General features: G+C 50.8%; 1 protein-coding gene across 1 annotated transcript; it reads right to left on the bottom strand.

The window, feature by feature from the left end:
* Positions 1–34: 34 nt before the first annotated feature.
* On the bottom strand, positions 35–9,950 carry CXCR5 (C-X-C motif chemokine receptor 5). Its single transcript, XM_007196627.2, has 2 exons — positions 9,894–9,950; positions 35–1,102 (listed from the first exon to the last, which is right to left on the bottom strand). Exons 1-2 carry the CDS (start codon positions 9,948–9,950, stop codon positions 35–37), a joined length of 1,125 nt encoding a protein of 374 aa, XP_007196689.1.
* Between the last annotated feature and the right edge of the window lie 13,285 nt (positions 9,951–23,235).

The following is a 23,235-nucleotide window of genomic DNA, read 5'->3' as shown; positions in this document are numbered from 1 at the left end:
CCCAAGGAAAGCAGAAACAAAGGGGGGCTAGGACCTAGAAGGTGGTGAGGGAGGTGGCATTCTCTGACTCCGAGAGGCTGCTCTTGCGCCAACTAGGGAAGAACTGGCAAAGAGAGGCAGGGCCGGCACAGCCCAGCTTGGTCAGAAGCCGCGACAGGTCACTGCGGAACTTCACGCCGGCAAACGTGTAGAGCATGGGATTGAGGCAGCAGTGGGCCAGGCCCAGGAACTCACTCATGGTGATGGCCACGGAGAGATAGCCATTGAACTCACAGCTACTGCCCAGGGCCTTCAGCCTCGTCAGGGTGTCCAGGAAGATAACGACGTGGTAGGGTGACCAGCAGAGAAAGAAGACACTTGTCACAAGGATGGCCACCCTGACCGCCTTCTGCCGCTGAGGACGCCGCTGGGCCTGGCACAGCCTGTGCACCACCCCGACATAGCACCAGGTCATCACCAGCATTGGCAGCAGGAATCCTCCGATGTGATAGAGAAAGCGGGAGGTGAACCAGGCATTGGTTTCGGCCTGGTTCTCTTGGGGGAAGGTGCAGCGTGGCAGAGAGTCGTTGTAATGGGGTTGACTGACCTTGGCGAAAAGGATCTCTGGCAAGGCGAAGAAGACGCCCGCCAGCCAGATGGTTGCACAGGTGATGTGGATGGAGAGGAGGCGGCGGTGGCGGTAGGCGTGGACGGCGTGGACGATGGCCAGGTAGCGGTCCACGGCGATGCAGGCCAGGAGCAGGCTGCTGCAGTAGAAGTTGATCTTGTGCAGAGAAATCACGGTTTTGCAGAGGAAGCTGCCCAGGACCCAGCCCACGGAGCCCTCGGCCACAGCGAAGGGCAGGATGAAGACCAGCAGGAGGTCGGCCACCGCCAGGTGGAACAGGAAGGTCTCGGTTGAGCTGCGCGTTTGCCGGTGCCGCTCCAGGATCACCAGCACCAGGATGTTGCCCATCATGCCCAGGAGGAAGATGAGCCCATAGGCCACGGGCACGAACACGGCCTTGAAGGAGGTCAACAGGGGCCCCTCAACTGTGGAGCAGAGGTGATTTTCCATTGTGTGGGTCTCCGTACTGTCATTGTAGCTGCCTAATTCCTTGTACTGCAAGGGCAAGGAGACAGGAGGGTGGGAACTGAGAACCAGTCTTTCCTCTCAGAGAGGGACCCAGACCCCCTGGTAGAGTAATCCTATCCCCCCAGGCTAACTGCTTTTGTCCCTGCACTCCCAGTCTGCCCACGGACCAAATCCCAGTTTCCCTTTGTGTTCCTCAAACAAATCACGTTGCCTTTTCCAACTTCAGTTTTCGTCTGTAAACATCCCTCACTGGGTAGTGACAAAGATGAAAGGAGATACATGGTGTGGATGTGCTTCATAAACTCTGAAGGGCTGGGCACCTGTAAGTCATTTCTCGTTTGCGAGTCCTCAGGTGTGGAAGGATGCAGCCGCAGGGGCTGGAATCAGGGCTTCCATTTGGGGGAATGGATCTGGTTGGGACAAAGAGCCACCTCTTCCAATTCTGAACAGAACAGAGGGCACTAAGACCTAGGATCCTGCTGAAGGGGTGGATGCTGATATGGCCTGCTGGCTTGCTCTCAGTTTGTCCCCTTGTTCCTTCATTATATCTGAAATTGCAGTAAGAGCCTCTTTTTTGTTTAATCGGCACAGCAAGCTCAAGGTATGTGGTATTCCTGTTTCACCCATGTCTTGCCAGAGATCAGGTCTGCTTGAACCCGCGCTGATGTAACTTCCACCACTACGCAGCACTGCCTGCCTGCCCTGCCTGTTACTCCCCATCCCCAGCAAACGCCTCACTCTGCTCCCTTCTCCTCGAGGGGGGTGGGGAGGGGAGGAGGGGGGGAGGTTTCCAAGTGAAGGGGCTGCGCCCACTCTGTCTCCGGAAGCTCACTCCTCCCTTGCCTCCTCCTCCTCCCCCCACCCCTCCCCACCCCAGCACTCAGGTTGTTTACCCAGCTAACCGCAAAGGAAGGCAGGGTGCCTGTTTTCATACCTTTCACTCACAGCTGTCCCCCTGCACCTGCTCCGCACTTCCCAGCTCTGTTCCTCCCACCCCCTCCCCTAACCAGCCCCCTCTCCACAGCATTTCAAAACCAATTATAACCAGCTTATGTGGGTTCAAAAAGGCACTTCTGTAAACGATGAGCCCCAGGGAGAGAGAGGATGGGAGAGGGTACCGGGCACCCAGGCTCAGGGTGGTCCCACCCTGCCCTCCTTCCTGGAGAGCGAGGGTCCCACACAAGCAGGGGGTGGTTGTACTGCTACCCAGGGCCCCAGTTGTGGGTCATACACTTGCTCTCAATGGTGGGAAGACCCATTCCCCAACCTGGGCCTTTCCTTCTGGTTCCTGGGACAGGTGGCTCTGGGAGAAGCGGGTGGGAGGATACATTAATGCAGTGGCAGAGTCATAGGCTCGCCCGACCCCAGCATCCCTCTGCCATAGCCCCAGTCTAGCCCTTCTTCACCCTAATGCTCTCCCCATTACTGGGGACAGGACTACTGTCTCCCCATGGGTCCCATTCTCACCGACTTCTCCACTCTTATCCATCTCCTACACAGAGGACAGGATGAGTTTTTCAACCCACGAATACCATCACATCAGTGTCCTGCTTAAAATCTTTTACTGGTTCCCTGTTACCTCTAAGCAGTGGTTTTCTTTTCTTTTTGTCTTTACCTTTTTTTTTTTTTTTCAGTTTCATAGAATTTAAAAAAAAATTTATTGGAGTAGAGTTGATTTAAAATGTTGTGTTAGTCATATTTAATAGCAAAGCCAATTATAAGGAAAAGTCATGTTTGGGATCAAGTTCATCAATGGAAGATTGGAAGAAGCCAACCTCAGTGCATTCACACAGCAGAATACAATGCAGAGCTCAAAAAGAAGTGAGGTTTACCTGCACATTCTCTTAGGAAGAGATGTTTACCATACATTACTAAATTTCAGAACTAGTTGTGGGGACTCTCATACAGCATAAGTCCATGGACTTTCTTTGCACGTTTTACTGGGGTTGGGGGTGGGGGCGGGAAGGGAGGGAGCCTCTGGTCCTCCGGTCTTTAAACCAGACACCCTTGCCTCATGTGGTGTTTCACACATAATGCTTTTGTTTAAGAAAATGGTTCTGATTTCACTGGAAGACCATGGACTTGCAGGGTGAGGTCTAAACTCCTCTACAGGGCCTTTACATTTTTGCAAACTGTATATTCCCCTGACCTTTCAAACCTCCTCTTCCACTTTATCGCTTTATCCCTCTCCTTCAGGTTTATCATTCTCCTGGCTGCCTGCCCCCGTCACGCTGATACAATCCTGTCTCTAAACTCTTCCTTTCGCCCAGCAGTCCTTTCTTCCCAAGTCTGCCTACTGCTATGCTTCCTTCAAGGCCCCACTCAATCCCACCTTCCTATGTCCTTCCTAACTTTTCTGCTTGGAATTACATTCTCTCTTCTTCCATCACGTGTGCCTTTATTACCTCAGTCAGGGTTGGGATGTCGGTGGCCTCATTGGATGGTGAGCTCCCAGGGGCAGGTCTCCTGTGTCTCCCTTACAAGGCCATGTGTTTTACACATGCCAGACATGCTGCAGATGTGTGCTACACCGCTTGGAGAGCAGTTTCCCAGATAAGGGAACTTATTCTGGGACTCTGGGGAAGTTCCTCCCTGTGCCTCAGCAGACTCAGACACTCAGACACTCCTTCTCACCCTTCTTCAGTTTTTGCCTCTTCCCAATGCTCTTGACAGCCTAGAGCCTATCTTGGGCTCTCTATCCGTATTGGGAGTTATTTCCAACATCGTCATTGAATACAACCATTTGACTCGTCCTGGAATTCAGCAGAAATTAAAGGGGAAAGCAGTGAGATGAGCTGTTTTCATGCAGAGCAAAGCAACTGAGACAGAAGGAGAAGAGACGCAGGGTTTGGTGCCGTCAGCGGGGCTGGACTCCGTCTACCTCGCGGTGGGAGCCTGGCCGTCCCACTGCCCAGCGGAGGTCTTAGGTGCAGCCAGCCTGTCTGGTCCAGAACCACTCAAGACCTGCCCTCTAAAGCATTCAGGTTGATTGGTTTGCTGCTCATCTAAAGTCAACACAGAGAGACAAGTCCCTAGGGCCCCAGAGCCCCCATCTCCTGAGAACCCAGGTTTAGAGGAGGGTTGGGAGTGGGGGACTGTCTTTCCCTTCTTGCCAAGAGGTCGTTGTTCGGCAGAGCGCTCAGGCAGAGAGGAGAGGACGGAGGAAGCTGGTTTGAGGAGTGCTGAGAGATGGCGATGCCCCTCAGCAGGAGGTGTCAAACAGACATCCTGGGGGCTCGGGAGTGGCACGTGTTAAAGCCACTTCCCACAGCCGGGGGATCCGGCACACCCGCCCTTCCTCAAATCATGGAGAGAGGTAATCGAGCAAGGTCAGCTCTGGCCCAGTGGGAAGTTAGGAATCAGGAATCCTGAATGCTGTGGGGAGTGGGCGCGGAAGGGAGCCCCCCAAGACTCACACCCAGAGGGAGCTCAGGGTGGGCCACATCTGGCCGAGCGCTCACTCATTCTTTGCCATGAGAAGCTGCAGGAAGCCACGGCCCTCAGGCACACACACACTCTGACGGCAGCATGACCCTGTATAGACTCAGACGTGTGACTGCTGGGGCCATGACAGCATGTGGCATAAGCAGGTACCCAGTGGACAGTAGCCTAACAGAGGCCAGGGACCCAGGCCTCAAAGAAGGCAAGAAAACATGATGACCGGGATGAAGCTGCGGAGAGGGCAGGAGTGGGGACTAGAACATTCTGTGTCCTGGTATTGAGGTGCCAGGAGAAGGGGGGATGGGGGGAGAGATCAAAGTGCTTGGAATTACAAATATTACTCTTCCTACCCCCACTCCGCCCCTCTGCCCCTCCCTTCTTTCCTTCCTCAGGAGCCTCTGTGGGACCCAGGCCCCTCCCTGGATAATTAAGTCCTCCAAGCCCCATCTGACTTCACATAATGAGGCTGTCTCACTGCCCTGCACTGGCCGGTGTGAAGCTCAGTGAACGTTTGCTGATGGGGCTCTGTGTCAGCAGGTGGGCAGTCGGTGTCTAGGACCTTCCTCGGGGGTCTGTCCTGGATCCTCTCCTCTTTTTCTCTCTCAGCCCTCTCTTGGGTGATACGGCTGGGGGAGGCTTTCAGACAGTGCAGCGTTCTCTACAACCTGGAACTACAGGTGCAAACTGACCAGATGGAATTGATAAAGAAAAGTGTAGAGACCTAGATGGGGTTTAAAACTTCAACTCTTCAGGGACAGGTTGGAGAAGACCTGACCTAACAACTGTTTATGAGAAAAAGACCCGAGAGTTTGTTGACTGCAAGCTTCAGATGAGTCAACAGGGTGACGTGGCGGCCGGCAGGGCTCTGTTACCTTATCTAGGTGAACAGAAACCTGTAGGTGGGCACCTGCCACCAACCCAGTTTGTTTGGGCTGGACAAGCGTGACCAGCTGTTAAGGGGTCTGGAAATCCCCACCCTGGGAGGAAGTTTCCAGGTCCTAGGCTGTGGTGTCCAGGAAAGAGAAGACTTGAGTCCGGGAGAGCTGGCTCCTTCAAGGACTGGAAAGAGCCCCCATGGCGAGAAGGCAGGATGGGCTTATTGTGTGAGGTCCTAGAGGGTAGAGCAGGAGAAATGGGCAGAGGTTGGGATTGGGGGTGTTTCAGTCAAAGGAGAAAGAACCTTCTAACAGGCCCTTGGGAGGAAGAGGAATGTTTGAGGCCCAGTGTGAGGGAAGGGATTCCTGCTCTGGAAAGGAAGCTGGGCCCTGCCCTCAGATGCCCCTTGCTCACAGCTCCCAGATGCTCCGAGTCTCCGGCTGCCATGCCCTGCCCTGCGCTGATCTGATTCTCAGTGTCTCCTTCATCTAGCTCAGCACCTGGGTGGGAGCCGTTGCTTCTCCAGCCTGTCTGTCCCGCACTGAGTGAATGGCCCAGGCTGACTTGCTTCTCAGCCCCCAGGAGGGAGGCAGGGCCGCTGAGTGCTTGGCTCATCCAGGGCTCCAGGGGCCTGAGTCATACTAGCTGCAAGAGGTGTCTACACACAGACGCGGTTCATCACTCTGGCTATAGGGGACACACACAGGCTCCGGCTCCTTTTATGTCCCTGGCTGGATATTCCCAACCCAGAGTCAGGAGTCATGAGTGGGACCAGCCAGGGTGTCTCTCACTACAGCTTTCAGTGGCTTGAGGGGTGCGGGGGTCTGGAGGAAGGAGGCTGGGCTGAGGGGCGAGGGCGGAGGACTTTATCCCTTCCCCACTCTTCCTTTAGAGGTTCCACACCCCCCAAAGACCATCTGAGACACCGGCTGGCCATTTGTCACATCTCCCCCCTCTCCCCGCCCCCACCCCTCAGGAGCAAGCCCACCAGGCTCCTCTTCCATCTCCACCCAAGGGTTTTGGCCATTAGGAACATGGCACTACTCTGGGTGTGGTTCTGGGGGGAGACTTTAAGCTACCCCTACCTCTGCACTGAGTCTTCAGGTTTCAGGGGGTCCCCCTTGGCACCCCAGATCAATTTGCACTTTGGGGACAGAGCCACACAGTCCGAGGGACAGGTAGACAGGTCTCTTAGGTGTGTACGGCAACCTCTTGAAGCCATCTCCTGGGTCAGTACTGATTTGAAATATTTTGTCCCATTGTTCCTGAAAGAATGAATACACATTCTTGTGTCCTGATTCTCAGTGCTAAATTCATGGTCACTTTTTCTGCCATTGTGCCAGAGGAGTGGATCAGCCACAGTCTGTGTCCTCACTGAAGGCAAGAATTCCTGATGGAGACTGTGGTCTGTGTGCCTGAGCCCAGACTTGCCCCAACACTGACCCCTCCCCAGGCTGGCCCTGGGTCTCGCCCTCATCTCTGACCCTTCCAATCACCCCCAGTTGGGGCTTCTTCCACTGGGGTTCCTCTGGGATTTTTGACCTGGTTTGGGAGGGGGTGAGCCTCCCTTCCCCCAAGGTAAACCCCAGAAACAGCCTGAGCTGGTTTTGGTTCCTCTTCTTCACACCTCCTTGATGAAATGGGACAGTGCCTATGAATGGCCTTTGCGTCCTGTGATGCTCTGATCACGCTGAAGTCATAGTTTGTGGGGGTCATCCCTGGGGAGGGGTCAGGGGAAGCCAGGCCCTGGGGCTGGACCAGCTTCACCCTGCTCTATAGCAGCTTCCCCTCCTGGCTGGTGTGCAGGGTGGGGCTGGAGGTGCAGTTTATGACTGACCCCCTTAGGTGCCCCAGGTCCTAGGTCTGTCAAGAGGAGGCTGCATGCTTTCAGATCCAGGTTCCTATGGACAGAGGCTTTTCTAGGTCTGCCTAGATCTGCCTTCCCAGCAGGATGGGTCCCTGGCATGCCCACCCCAGGGACCTGGCTCCTAGTTTCTGGTACTTAGCCACCTAGAGTTTTTCTGTTTGGATCCTCCGTTCATGGGAATTAGCAACCTATCTCAAGAAAATGGACATTTTAAACAGTTGATCTTAGAATGCAAGAGGAGGGAGGGAAGACAGGATGCCCAACACTCGGTTTATGGCCAAGAGTCCCCGGTTCTTAACCCAGCGTTGGAGTCTAGAACCCAGTGTTCCAGGACACTGAACTGATACTTGGTTTGGACCGGGAGAGGGAGAGGAATAGGAAGCAAAACAATAGAAGTGAGACTAACTCCAGAGAGAAATGGGGAGCTGAGACACTCAGCAGAGCAGCACAAATCAGTACATACATATTGAGAAGCTACTGCATACAAGATTCTTCTGCTGCCCTGCCATGCCAGGGCCCCTGTGCTGGCAGATACCGTCAGGGAGACTGTCAAAACTGCTCAACGTCCTGCTGTGAGTGGCGGGGGGTGGAGAGAGAGGGTCTGTACTTCTGAGGGGGCAACAGCCCTGGAGAGAGAGTATATGGGAGGTGAGTGCAGGCGGGATGAGGTGCTGGGGGCTGGCTGAAGACGGGTTCAGGGCCCGGATGGTCCTAGGACTCCTGGCTCCTGGCCCGACCCTGATGGAGGGGGTTCAGGCCTGCAGGGATGCCTGGACTGAGACCACTCATCTGAGGCGTTACATGAAGTGAGTCACAGCTCTCTGTCTCTGGGCTGCAGGTTTTCTTTGGTATGTGGGACATGCCCCGCTGTCTCCCTGCCCCCTGCCGCCACCTGTCTCTAGTAGGTCACGCAGTGGAGTGAGGCGTGCAGTTAGGGGAACTCTTGAGGTTTCTCAGAAGCCAGAACCGGCCAGGTCTTGAGTTGGTTACTGTGATATCCAACTGGGTCAGGGCTCGTGGTCAGCTTGAAGCTTCGGGCAGAGGAAGATGCCCAGTAACCTAGTCAGGTGAGGCCAGGGGCCAGGGATGGGGGCCAGGGTGGGAGCACGTTGCCTTGTCAAGGTTGTTGGGTTTTAGTCTGATTGGACTCAGGGCCAGTTTTATGGACGTGAGACCAGTACAGTCACGCAGGGCCCAGCACTTAGAAGAGCCCTGTGCTTGGTTTAGTGCTCTGCTGTCTCTATCTTGAAATTTTTAACAGAGGCCCTGCATGTTCATTTTGCATTGGGTCCCACAAATTAAGCAGCAGGTCTGATTAGACTGATGGTTCTGGCTCTGCTTTTATCGGGGGGTTGGATCTGAGAAGACAGACTTTGGGTAATTATCCCTTCCCCCACCTCCCCATGTTCTGCTTACGCTTCCAAGTCTTGGGATCTGGGCAAGTGAGGGGCAGACTTTTCCAAGCAAGTCTGGGAACACAGTTGGTGGAGTTATAGACTCCAGTCAGGGGAGCTAGAGGGAGTCGGAGACCATCTCAGGGTGAGTTTAGGGCCAGGAGAGCTGGCAGGTATAGGAGAAAAGGTTTGGACCTTTCGAAAAGGATCCAGCCCAGAATTTAGCTCAGAGAGAAGTTCTTCTCCTAGCAGTGCCCTTGGCCATGGGGGAAAGGGAGTGAAGACTACAAGAAAGTTTCTAAAAGATCCTTACAAGCAACACTCTGCTGCCCTCACACAGGAGCCTTGGGTCTCTGGTTGAGTTGCTCCTTACATACATCTTTTGGGGACCCAGTAACAGCCAAGCCAACTGGGTTACTCTGCTTCACGGGACAGTCTTGGGTGGGTGGCAGAGAGTGACGCTGGGGACTATTTTCTTAGTCCACCAAAAAATACCTTATCTCTAGAGAGCCCAGGCCTCTGAGGGAGGCCACAATGTGCTCAAAGACATTTCTAGGATTAACACCAAGTTCTTCCACTAACTTGATACCAGCTTGGCACCCCCTACCTCCTGACCCCAGCCCACTGGGGTCCTCTCCCTTGCTGACCATCTCCTTGGGTTTAGCACATAATCATCATCTACGAGCTTCTGGTGAGTAGTTTTTTTCTTTCTTCTTGGCTAGTCCGTGAGCTATTGAAGTGCCAAGACCAGGCTCTCACCTTCTCTCTCCAAGAGAGAATGTCGTGCCCCGATGACAGAATCGTATAGCAAGAGATGAATAAACATACACTGACTGGTCAACTAGCAATGCCAGCCTCCTGATATTAAGAAAACCTCCAAAGTACTTTCCTACCTACCCCGTATTCCAGCCCCGTATTCTCCTCCGATGAGGAGAGGAGCCCCTATTGAAGGATGGAGAGGCAAAGTGACTTGTTCTAGGTCCTAGAGCGTGTCAGGGAGGATGCAGGACCTGAACCCATACTTCCAATCCCCTCTAAATAAAGGATGTCTATTGAAGGCAGCAGCTCTATTTTCCATGGAATGAGAAATCAAACCTCACAAGGCAGGCGCCAATGGGCCCGTCTAGATTCTGCCGATCCGCAGTGGGAGAGGACTGCATGTCTTTCCCCTCTTCCTGGGGCCCCGGGCGCAGGATATTTAGAATTCCTGGGCGACCATAAGCTACCTGTCCCTACTCACCAGGTCCTCCAGGTTGTAGTTCATGAAGTCCATGTCCAGGGTTAGGGGGTAGTTCATGGTTGTAGCCGTATGTCACCAGACTGGCCACTGCCTGATGTTGAGAGCTTCTCCGCCTGGTGACTATAGAGAGGTGGCAGCCGTCAGCTGCAAATTTAAACAAATGAACTGTGTGCTGTCTCCTGGGGCTGCGTAGGACCCGAGGCCTGTCTCACAACTCATCACTTTTTTTTTTTCCACTGGGTCTTTTGTGTTTTTTTGAAGAAAAAGGGAAAATCCCCACAGCATCAGTGCTAGTCAAGCATTTCAGCTTCTTTCCCGGCAATAGTTGTCTCCGTTGGGGCTTGTAACTGGTTTAAAGGCTGCCGCTCGCTTCTCCTCCCTGTATCTCCACCAGCCTCCCAACAGGGAGTTGTGCCTTGTAATGAAAACCACCACATCGGTTGGGGGGCTTTGAGGGAAACTCCACGTAGAAGGGGAACAGGAGGTGAGCTCTTCCAGGCCCTCTCTTCCAAGCTGCCTCCAAACCCTCATCTGTCTGCCCACTAGGGCAACCCAGCCCCCAGTGTGCCCAGGGCTGAAAGTCCCTTGTCCTGGGAAACCCCTCAGTCCGAGGCAGACTGGGATACCCTACTTGCATCATCCTTTTGCCCAGGCAGGGGCAAAACCCCTTCCCTTTCTAGCTCAAGTTCAGAAGAGATAGGTTAGAAGTTTTCAAAGGGAGCAACAATAAAACAGTGCTGGAAGACAAAAACAAAATTACTCAAATCACCAAGCACAAAAATATAGTCACAGAAGAGTCATTTTCTGACTCAAAAATAATGATGTTCTAGCTATAAATTAACTTGGTTGGCACATAAATGGTTAACGTCATAGACTACCCAGCTAGAGTAGACTTTTACATGGCAGGACCCTGAGGCCCAGAGAGGCAGAGTGACGTCCTCAGGACACACAGCTAACCAGTGGCAAAGCCAGGATTGAACCCAGGCTTCCTGACTCCATATTCAGTGTTTCCTCTGTCCCACCAGGCTGCTACTCTTACAGGCTCAACGGAACCCTTTTCCTTTCCCTCACCTCTGCCCTGTCTGTGGACCCCTACCTTTAAGAAGCTCAATGTAGACCCTGATCGACTTCCCCTCCAAGTCTCATCTTCGTGCTTGTTCTTCCAGGAGAAGTCCACAATGATACAAAAACAGTGAGTGCACACACAGAGGCACCCACACGTGACGTGCTCTTTCCTTGCCCCACCTCATCCTCCCCTTCCAGCCAAATGGCCATTGGCTGGGATTCTCCCCTTTCTAGTGCCCTCCTTCTCCTTTTCCTCCATGTTCATCTTCCCCTTTTCTCTCCCCCACTTCACCCCAACAGATACATCTTTCTTGGGTTTTGACAGCTTGAGGAGTTTTCAGCCTGTATTTGTACTGTTGAGGTCTTTCTTTCTTCAATCTCCATTCACTGCCTTCAGCAACAGCTTTCAAGGAGGAAGAATTTCAGGAAAAGGGGCCAGAGTTCCCTTCTGCACTTCCAGTCAGGAAACTTTCAGGAGGAAGCTGCCCCAGTGTTTCCTGTGTACTCCCCATTCTTCCAGCCCCACCCACCCCAACATCCCCGCCCTTCCAATCAACTGATATACTCAATTTAGCTTTTGCTACTCTAAGGACATTGATCAGGAAAGAATATAGCATATAGAATCATGTAGGAATTGGAAGGGAATTTGAAAGGGCAACCATTCCATCCTCATTCCCCCCTTCCCCTACCCCCAGCAAATTCAAGATTCCTGTCACTACATCCTCATCAGATGGTCACCCAGTATCAGTCAAACATCACCAAGGGTGAGAAATTTGTTTCTTTCAAGAGATCATGTTTTAACGCAGTATGATTTAATCAACCCATTCTTTGACCTCTGGGTGATTTCTGCTTAATGGCCTAGATATAATCTGACTAGGACAAAATATAGGAAGATAAGATTTTCCTTGTTCAAGTTTCCAAACTTATATAACTGTAATTAAAATGGTCTTTCCTGTGGGCTCCCACTCCCCTTGACAACATGCTTAACAAATTTCATTTTGATGGTTCTAGTCTGTCATCTCAGCTTATAAGGGGAAACTTTTGAAATCCTGATTCAGTCCTCTGTTGATGTGATACCAACTTAGATAAGCCTGCTGTCCTTGGGTCTATCCAAGTCTTGATGGAAAATATTGACAGAACAATGCCGAAAACAGAACCCTACTTCATGCCATTAGAAACCTACTATTCTCAAAGGTCAGAGAAGACTTCATGGAAGAAGGAGGACATGAGCTGGACATTGAAGGTTTGGATAGAGTGACCTGATATGCCTGGAGGGGAAGGTGCAAGGTAGGGGGTGTGGGAGATGATGAAGACTGCATGAAAAAGTGTGTGGAAAGAATTACTCAAGATGTGATGGGTGTGGTGTTGATGATGATGATGATGGGGGGCGTGGGCAGCAGCAAGAAGATGGAGGAGGTTGGAGTGTACACTGGAAAAGGTAGGAATTGCTCTCATGGCCTTCTCCTCTCTTATTCTTCCCGTGGGTGTCCATTCACCTTGATGTGTGGCAGGTCCAGAAGAGGGGTTTGGGAGGAGGCTCAGGACTGCTCCTCAGGTGCAGCAGCAGGCTTTGGCTGTGGTTGCAGCTATGATGCTGGGGGCAGCAAGGCATCTGCTAGCTTCTCAGTGGCTGACCTGGGTTTTATGGAGAAGAGAAACCTGTGATGTCACCTGAACTCCTCTCTAGTCCCTTAACTTCCTGGTACTTCTTGCATTGTGGGCCCATTCAGATGCCCCTTCCTGTCTCTCCAGATGCCGGGACATACTGCAGGTTACCAGGGCCCACTTGTCCCGGCCACTGACCTTTGATGGTCAACTGGGTTTGCCCTAAATGGATAAATATCACCTGACTATGAGTTCTAATGTTGCCTTAGAAGGTTCAGAGAGTAACTGCCTCTGGTAGAAAAGATGATCTTAAGATCTTCAAAGCCATAAAGCCAGATTAGCCCCGCAGAATAGAGAGGGAAATGCCTAGCCTGTGACCCCTTGACTTTAAGGATGAGATGACAGGGGTTCCACCTGTGTGTGAGGGGGACATTTCCAGAGGAGGCAGCCCACATTTTATTTCAACTTGTTTATATTTCTGCCGTGTGGGATCCCAATCCCTACCCCATGGCCAGCCTACCCGAGGCAGAGCTATTTTCCAGGCTTCTCATCAAAAGCCTGACCACTGGTGGTTCTGACAAGGGTAGATTCGTGTCTGCCTTAGGCAAGATGGTGGTTTAGTATCAGCCCAGGTGGATGTTTCTCAGTAATTTTGCTTCACAGTTCATGCGTTAATTTTCTCTTTATTTCAGATACTAGATACAGTCACTTGTCTTGGAGTTCATTTCCTACATTCCACAGAAAAGTTAAGTTGTTCTGCAGAGTGTTTGGGGTGCAGGGAAAGGGTTGGGGTTTTCCCCCTATTCTTTCACTACCCTGGGGTGCTCACTCTCTCTGATCTGGACAGAGATCATGTTCTCTTTTTCCTCTGGGTCTTCCTCAGCTGTTCAGAACAGAGCTCCACAGGTCCCCACCTAGAGAGTCAGCCCAAGGAAGTGTTTGGGTATCTTTCCAGGATAAGAGAATAACAATAACATTCGTATAGCATTTACCAATCTACAAAGTCGTACAATTTTTATATTTCATTTTTCTTAATCTTTATACTTAATTTCAGATTTAACTCTATTTAATCCTCAAAACTCGTTATGCAGGAGGTATTGGCATCACCCATGGCCAAATTTGCGGGGGGGTGGGGCTGGAGGATGAGGAAACAGAGTCTCAGTTGCTCGCTCATGAGTACAGGGAGAGTGATGGCAGAGTCAGGGTCTGAAGCCAAACCCGGGGGTCTCTCTACCAGACCACACGACCTTCTCTCAGAGATTCAGTTTCGCAAAGGACGGGCACTTACCTGGCTATCTGAGGGGAAAACTCTGCCTAAACCCTTTATGAGCTTTTTATCAGACACTGACTATGTACCATGAACCGCTAAGCTCTTCACACACATCACTTCCTATGGTCCTCTGAACAGTCTTTAAGTGCTAGGTATTTTTATCACGTTATCACACATGTGGAAACTGAGCTTCAGGCGTAGTGGGAAGTAGCTGTAAGTGTTAACAGCTTTCTCAGTCACCAGTGACCCAAAAGCACAATAAAAATGAACACAGGAAGTGGGGTGGTAAAGGTTCTCAGTGCTGGAGCCAGCACCCACGCATAGCTCCTCTCTCATTAGGTAACAGGTAGGAGTCCTGCGGGGAGGAAGTGAGCTGCAGGTGCTGGGGAGGTGCATCAAGGTTGCCTCAAGGTTATAGGGGCCATGAGCGTGTCTGGGAACCTCCGGCCTGGGGCGGGTTGTGTGGTCAGGATTAGAGAGTGAGTGAGGTTCCTGGATCAGGTGCTTGCATGCTGAGTACGGCTGAGCCCCAGCCAGAGGGGTGATGTGAAGATCGAGGGAGGTGGGACTCAGGCTCTGCCCTGGGAGGACTCTGTCCAGCAGAGAAGGCAGGACAGACCCACGTACTCAAGTCTGCACACTCATATACACATGTAACTTGAGAACATTTTCAAAGCAACATACACGCATGTATTTGAACCCAGTGCGGGCCAAGTCCAGCAGTGTGGAAGACACACAGAGTAGGAAGGATATACCCAGCGTTCCTTTACACATAATCCTGTGCGTGAATGCGCCATATAAACAGTGGAAAGAAAGCCAGGTTTTATAGCAAAAGGCCTGGACTGGAGGCCCAGCATTTCTGTTTTTCAACAAGGCTGCTTTTAGGCCAGACCTGCCTAGATAGTCCAAGACACATCGAACACAGAATGCCAAACAGGGCATCCTTAGGAAAGTGGTTCTCAATTGTTATGCCTCAGAATCACCTGGAGGGCTTGTTAAACAGATGACTGGGCCCTCCCTCAGGTTTTCTGATTCCCAAGGTCTGGGGTGGGACCTGAGAATTCGAACTCCTAACAAGTGACCAGGTGATGCTGATATTGCTGGCCTTGGAAGCACACTTTGAGAACCACTGCCCTGGGCTACACAGCACTGGTACGTGGAGAGAGCTGACCCTGACCCAGCCCAAGCCAGCCAGCAAACTCTCAGCCTCTCCACACAAACCCTGCCACAGCTGAGGCTTCTCTACAACAACTCACCTCACACAACCGGCACCACAACCCACAGCTGCTTTCCCTCAGAACACCGGCTTCCCTGGGCCCCAAGCTGGCCCAGCTGAAATTCAGATCATGGCTCCCATCTCTGGCCCTTCTCTTGTCCATCTCGGCCTCCATGATAATTGGTGAAGCTTAAGTTCTGCTGGTTAACCTTCAGCACAACGTGTAACCCAGTCACTTTGACCGTGGCCCATAGTATGAAATAGGTCTTACATCACAGCCTCGTTGGCATGTGTACACGCACACACACACACGTTTCCCAAATAATACTTATTCTTTACTTATTCTTAGTATGTGTGATGTACTCATATTTTCTACCCTTCCTTTCTTCCTCCCCCGCTCCCTCTGGGTCTCTGCCTCTGTCTCTGCCTCTGTCCCTGCCTCTGTCCCTGTCTGTCTGTCTGTCTCTCTTTCTTTTTTTCTTCAGTGGAAGTCACTCCACCAAATTGCTTTCGTGGATCCACAATAAGTCCAATCCCTGGGTACATAAATTACAAATAAAACTTCTCTGAGCCTTAGCTTCCTAATCTGTACACTTGTAAAATGCCTGCACTGCCAATGTTGCTACTGTTTGTCTTGAATAATATCATGTATGTAAAAGTCTTTTTTCCAAATAGAAATACTCCAATAGGTACAGAGTGCTATTAAACACACACACACAAACCCACACCCATACACACCACACTTTTAAAAGGGGCTTGGAAAGGAAGTTCAGACAGGACTTTGAGGGAAGGGAACAGGGACTGACTGAGCCCCAGTAGAGGTCTGTAGGTGGTACAAGCATATCTTGGGGAGAGGATGGTGGGCAGTTTTTCTGGACTGGAGCAGAGGAAGATGTGGGACAAGGACAAGAGTCTGGGAAGGTGGATTCTGAGAGGCACAGAGAGCCTCTCTGGGCATTTGGATCACAGATGGGGCAACTGGGAAACGCGATAGATCCTTCAGCAACAGAACTTCACGGTGAAGATAGAATTAAAGGAAGTTTGTTCATTTCAACTTCAAAAAAACACTTATTAATTGCCTACTCCAGGCCAGCGTGTAGCAGTGAACAAGACAGACTAGCCTTGAAGATGTCTCTGATGAGGATGGGCAATGGGTCCTCATATAACTTAATTATTCCTTAAGCCTCCATTACATTCCAAGCACTGAACCAGATGCTGGGAACAATAATAAGAAACAATCCTACACATGACTCCCGCCCTATCATAGTTTACACTCTGGAGAGGAGGTAGGCAGTAAACCAATCAACTATTTGCTTAGCAGTAATGATAACTTATAAAAATCTATAAGTGCCCTGAAGAAAAGGAACAGGATTCCCAGAGAGAGAACAATAATGTGAACTCAATCTCCACAAACTAATAACCACAATCATAATACTCCCAGATTAATTTACAGTTTATAAAGTCCTTTCCCATGCTTTGTCTCAGCAGGACCTCATCTCAAGCCTGTGGAAAAAGCCAGCCAGGAGTTCTTCGCCTTTTTTTTTTGGTTGATGTTCTGCTCTTTTCAATAATTTTATTCCTTATCTTTTTCTTTTATAAATTTATTTATTTATTTCTCTTATTTATTTTTGGCTGCGTTGGGTCTTCATTGCTGAGTGCAGGCTTTAGCTGCAGCGAGTGGGGGCTACTCTTCGTTGCCGTGCGCGGGCTTCTCATTGCGGTGGCTTCTCTTGTTGTGGAGCATGGGCTCTAGGTGCGCAGGCTTCAGTAGTTGCGGCACGTGGGCTCAGTAGTTGTGGCTCGCAGGCTCAATAGTTGTGATACAGGGGCTTAGCTGCTCTGTGGCATGTGGGATCTTCCCGGACCAGGGCTCAAACCCATGTCCCCTGCCTTGGCAGGCAGATTCTAAACACTGTGCCACCAGGGAAGCCCCTCTTCACCTCTTTTATTTGTGAGAAAACCAAGGCTCAGCCGGTCTCATGAGTTGCATGAGTCTTTCCAGTAGAAAAGGAAGTTCAGCCAGTTCTGACTCCAGACCCAGTGCTCTGCCCTCCAAGGAGCAAGAGATGAACTGGCCCCCAGTGGGGCAGTTAGCCTGCTTGTTCTAGAGCAGATGTAAAGTGGCAAAATGTTCATCTCCAGGTGTAAAGAACAAACTTATGATTACCAAGGGGGGAAGGGTGGATGGGATGAACTGGGAGATTGGGATTGACATATATACACTATTGATACTAATGAGAACCTACTGTACAGCACAGAGAGCTCTACTCAGTGCTCTGTGGTGGCCTAAATGGGAAGGAAATCTAAAAAAGAGTGGATATATGTATACATATATCTGATTCACTTTGCTGCACAGCAGAAACTAACACAACATCGTAAAGCAACTATACTCCAATAAAATTTTTTTTAAAAAGTTCACCTCTTGGGCTTCCCTGGTGGCGCAGTGGTTGAGAATCTGCCTGCCAATGCAGGGGACACGGGTTTGAGCCCTGGTCTGGGAAGATCCCACATGCCGCGGAGCAATTAGGCCCGTGAGCCACAACTACTGAGCCTGCGCGTCTGGAGCCTGTGCTCCGCAACAAGAGAGGCTGCGATAGTGAGAGGCCCGCGCACCGCGATGAAGAGTGGCCCCCGCTTGCCGCAACTAGAGAAAGTCCTCGCACAGAAACGAAGACCCAACACAGCCATAAATAAATAAATAAATAAATAAATAAATAAATAAAAATAAATTAAAAAAAAAAAAGAAGTTCATCTCCCCTACGTCCACGGCCTCAGAGCCTCTACGTGAGGCTAGACAGAGGAACTGTGGTCAGCGAGGGGGTAAGGTTAGGGGCCTGGCCTTGGATGACTCACAGTGGGGCGGGCAGGACAGAGCAAACTTGAAAGGCAAAGGCAGGAAACGCGAAGCAGGACCGTGAGCTGGCATTGTCAAATCATCTGCACCATCTCCATCTCCGTCTCCGTCTCCAGCAGTGAAAGTGAACCGGGCCCAGGGCGGAGGTGATGGGCCAACGAAACTCACCACCGCGTTCACCTCCGTGACTGGGGACACAGTGAGGCAGGCCCACCTGCCGTATCAGCACCTTGATCACGGAGCTCATCAGAGACAGGTTTCCAAATGACTCGGCCCTGCTGCCCCAGGAAGGAAGCCTTCTGGGCTGCTGCGTGGGGGCCGCTGTTTGTGGGCCAGGCACTTGAAAGAGAGTAAACGATGACACAGCAGTGGGGGACAGGGCTGCTGACACTGCGGTTCCAGCTCTGGAGAGGAGGCCGGGAGAGGCTACGACAGAGCAGCCACCTGGCCTTACCCACCAAAGGGCGATGCTGGCAAGACCCCATAACGGCTCCCTGTTAGCAAGGAAACAAGCACCAGATTCTGTAACTTGGCATTTTTGGTCCCTGTACTCTGGCCCAGATGCACTGTTTTTCAGGTAATAACTACTTACAGAATGTCCACTATCTATTTCTAAACCTCTGTCCTCCTGCTCCCCCTCAGGTGCATCATCCTCGAGCCACACAGATTCCTAGAGTTTCCCCGCTTCCTCTCTCCGCCCCTTCCTGCCTTCACCTTTCCCTTAAGGTGTTTCCTGAAATCTCAGCAGCCCTTCCCCCATATCTCTGCTGGACCAAAACTTGAATATCCTCAAGGCCCATCTCAGTGCCCCTCCTCCACAAAGATTCTCCTAAATCAGAGTAACTTTTTCCTCCCTTGAACTTGATCTAGCGCTTTACCTACATTTCTTACCTTTCATCTGGCATTGTAGTTATTTATGTACTTATATACTCTCCTATTAGGCTATGAGAGCCTTTGGTGACCAAGTCCTTTATGATTCATTTCCCCCCTCTCCCTGAGAGCTTTGTACCTAGTAGGTGCTCAATAACTGTCTTTGACTGACTGACTCACTGAATGAAGGAATGAAGAGGGAATGGGAGAGGGGCCAGTGGAGGAGAGGTAGGAAGTCTGAGTAGGGCCCAGGGGAGGTTGGCTTTCCCTGAGGCTTTCTGTGGGCTGAGCCTGCAGAGCTTATCCTGGGACTGCCAGCAAGGTCAGGAGGAAGAACTCCGGCTTTTGAATCTCAGTCATCGGTAGCCGTATGACCTTGGGAAAGTCTCTGTCTTCTTCCTCATGTGTAAGTGATCTAACACCTATCTCAAAAGTTTATTGTGAGGATAGATATGTGATCAATACAGGAAAACACGCAATACCCAGTAGTGTTCGATAAAGTTGCTGACCAGTTAACCAAGTGAGAGGGGTTTGTTTTAGCTGCTTGTTTTAGGTGGGGTGGGTGGCTGGGGCATTTGCCCTACTCCTCTTTGTAGCAGAGACATCTGCACACTGATCCTGCTAGATTATAACCTAGCACAGTGCCAGGCACACTGCATGGAGTCAGCAGTCCACAGAGGTTTGATGAATGATTGAGAAACACTGCATGATAACTGAGTCAATAGCCTCTGGAATCTAAAATCTTCCTTCTGGGGCTTCCCTGGTGGCACAGTGGTTAAGAATCCGCCTGCCAAAGCAGGGGACACGGGTTCGAGCCCTGGTCCGGGAAGATCCCACATGCCCTGGAGCAGCTAAGCCCGTGCGCCACAACTACTAAGCCTGCGCTCTAAAGCCCGCGAGCCACAACTACTGAGCCCATGTGCCACAACTACTGAAGCCAGCATGCCTAGAGCCCGTGCTCCGCAACAAGAGAAGCCACCACAATGAGAAGCCTGCGCACCGCGACGAAGAGTAACCCCTGCTCACTGCAACTAGAGAAAAGCCCGCACGCAGCAATGAAGACCCAACGCAGCCAAAAATAAATAGATTAAATAAATAAATTTTAAAAATAAATAAATAAATAAAATCCTCCTTCTGGAAACTAAAGGAACATAAGCTGTGGCTGTTACTGTTGTTCTGCTTCAGGCAGAGGAATTCTTATCCTCCGGGTGGTTGATCCAGCCCTGTGATCCTCCAGGGCCCCTGGCTAGGTGCCGAGGGGAGGCTGTAGAGGCCGAGGTGGCAGAGGGGCTCAGCTTGTGCGCGAGGGCAATCACCCTTGCTTGACAGCAGACCCAGAAACGAAACGGTGCTTTTTGTCCTTGTCAGGCCTGGGGTGGGGAAGAGAAAGCCACAAGGCACTGAGCCTTACAAATCAGCCCAGTGCCCAGAAAATGGACCCTGGCCAAGGCTGCATAGCCGTGGAACTCACTGTCCTGGAGATCGGCCCGGGAGGCTGAGCCCTGGTCAGCAGCAAAGAGATGGCTCCTTGGGCTGGGCAGTGGGCAAAGAGGGTGGCTGGGGAGGTGCCTGGGGATAGGGTAGAATGAGCCCAAACTGGCCTTGACAACGTCCATGCACTCATTTCCTCCTGTGAGATGAGCAGAGTTTGGAACACATCATAGAAGGTTCTCGGACCAGGGGCACAGAAGGCTGATGAGGGGCTCCTTTCCATAATCTGAGGCTAGTGCCCCGGGATGTGTTATGTGTGGATGCACCCTGGAGAGAAACCGGCCTCACTGATGTCTAGAGATTGCTGAGCTGCAGGAATTCGCGGTCGGAGGACCGTTGTGAAACTGCACAACTCAGACTGGGGCTGGAACCCAATTGCACCTCAGCTGTGACTCGAACTCAGCCAAAACTCAGACTGGGAGTTGAACCCACTGTCTTTTAATTGAAATCACACACCTGGTCTCGGACTTAATGAAACTCAGGTTCTTTACGTCTCAGCGCAGAAGGAATTCAGCGAGAAGCAAAGTGCTAGGTAAGATGCAGATTTATTGAAAGAGATACACACTCCATAGACAGAGCATGGGCCGTCTCAGAAGGTGAGAGGCCTTTTAGATACACATTCCTTAGACATAACGTGGTCCGTCTCAGGTGAGAGTGGCCCTGAAATACGGGGTGGTTAGTTTTAATGGGCTGGGTAATTTCGTAGCCTAATGAGTGGGAGGATTATTTCAATTATTTTGAGAAGGGGTGGGGATTTCCAGGAATTGGGCTACTGCCCGCTTTTTGGCCTTTTATGGTCAGCCTCAGAACTGTTCTGGCACCTCTGGGCGTGTCACTTAGCATATGCTAATGTGTTACAATGAGCATATGTATAATGACGCTCAAGGTCTACTGGGAGTCTAATCTTCCGCCATCTTGGCTCTAAATGATTCTCACCAGTTTTTGTCGTATCCTCAACAGCTAGCCATTCTTTTAAAGGTTGTGCCCTGCCCCCTTCCCTCCTGTCTCACTTGGGAGGCCACAGTCTCTCCCCAGTTTTTTTTCTCTGGGTGCACTAAATCTGTGTGGATCCCGCTTTCAGAGGGCCCATCTACTCTTTCCCCTCCGTGCTGGGGGTCTCTGAGGGGAGGTTTTAGAGCCCTGCTGGAGACAGGGAGAAGGGAAGAGGGTGTCCTCACCCAGCCACCCCAAAACTGGCTGAGGACTTTGGGGGTGTGTCCCTGGGGCCATATCCTCAGGGACAGGGGAGCTCTCCAGGTCTCTCTCCAGCCCCCCACATCTGTGTTTAGGGGAGGCGCCCTGGAGCCTGGCAGGGGGAAGAAGCGGAGATTTGTTGCTTTGTGAAGCCTCTCCTTACGGACCAGACTTTTTTTTTCTAAAGAGGCTTCTTCTAGACTTATTATTTTTTTCAATCTAATTACACAATATAAGAACATGTTATTTTTGTAAATGATTTACAGAAAAAGCCCTTTGGTCAAGACCGACAATGAGCTCCTCCTTCTCCCCATGGATAACCACAGCGGCAAGGTCACTGGCCTTCTCTCCAGACCTATTCCAGGTACCGTCAAAAAGATAAGGTATTGCTTTGCTTCACTTTTCTGTAAAGGATGTCATGTTGTTCCTACTTCAGTACTGTAAGTCAAAGTCTTGTTTTAGAGGCAATATTACATGTACTTGGAAAATAGCAGGAAAAATCCGTCATAATGTTACAATGAGAACTAATGCAAATTTTGTGCACCGTCTTTTTTCTTACACACAAATTGCAAATTTGTAATCATAGTATCCATGTGATTTTGTAGCCTGCCTTTTCATTTAGCATGCTCTCATAAACATTGTTTAGAGGCTTTTTTTTTTCCCACCACTCCACGTGGCTTGTTGGATCTTAGTTCCCTGACCGGGGGTTGAACCCAGGCTCACTGCAGTGAAAGCGCTGACTCTTAACCACTGGACCGCCAGGGAATTCCCTGTTTGGAGGTTTTTAGCATGAAATGTGAATGCTTAAAATTGTTCTTTTCCTGACTCTTACTGTTTCCAAAATGATAAAAGAATAGCCAGAGCGAATAGATATTAATTAAATGTATTCACAATTATTGTCAGGAATGTACTATATGCCAGGTTTTGTTCTAGGCTCCAAGGATGTAGCAGTGAGCAAAATAGACAAAGATCCCTGTCCTCCAGTCTTCATAGAGCTTACTTTCTAAAGGTGAAAGACAGATAATAGGCAAAATAAATTAGAAAATCAGATAGCGTATTAGATAAATATGTATATGAGAAGGGCATATGTGCTATTAAAAAAGGAAAGCAGGAAAGGAGGACAGGGAGGGCTGAAGCTGTCAGGAAATACCTGACATTTAGAAGGGGACTTTTGGGTGAAGATTTGAAGCTTACAAGAGTGAACCAAGAGGATAACTTGGGGTAAAAATGTTCCAGGCCTCGGCTAGCAAGCACAAAGATTCTGAAGTGTGGAAACATGCAAGGAGGCCAGTGTGACTGCAGCAAAGCGAGCAAAGTGCTGTGTAAAGAAGATGACAGCAGAGATGGTGGGACCAGATTATATAAGGCCTCATAGGTCCTGTAAGGACTTTGGCTTTTACTCTAAGGCAGGAAGTACTGGAGGCAAAGGAGTGTCATAATATGACATTTGTTAACGTAGGCTCACTTTGGATGCTGCATTAAGAATAGACTCGAGGGGGGACTTCCCTAGCGGCACAGTGGTTAAGAATCCGCCTGCCAATGCAGGGGACACAGGTTCGATCCCTGGCCCCGGAAGATCCCACATGCTGTGGAGCAACTAAGCCCGTGCGCCACAACTACTGAAGCCCATGTGCTCTAGGGCCCGCGTGCCACAACTACTGAGCCTGCATGCCACAACTGCTGAAGTCCGCACACCTAGAGCCGGTGCTCTGCAACAAGAGAAGCCACTGCAGCGAGAAGCCTGCACACTGCAATGAAGAACAGCCCCTGATCGCTG

This window comes from Balaenoptera acutorostrata, chromosome 9, assembly GCF_949987535.1.
Source record: "Balaenoptera acutorostrata chromosome 9, mBalAcu1.1, whole genome shotgun sequence".
Taxonomy (NCBI): Eukaryota; Metazoa; Chordata; class Mammalia; order Artiodactyla; family Balaenopteridae; genus Balaenoptera; species Balaenoptera acutorostrata.
The sequence above is the reverse complement of the archived record's forward strand: the minus strand, read 5'-3'. Positions and strand labels throughout refer to the sequence as shown.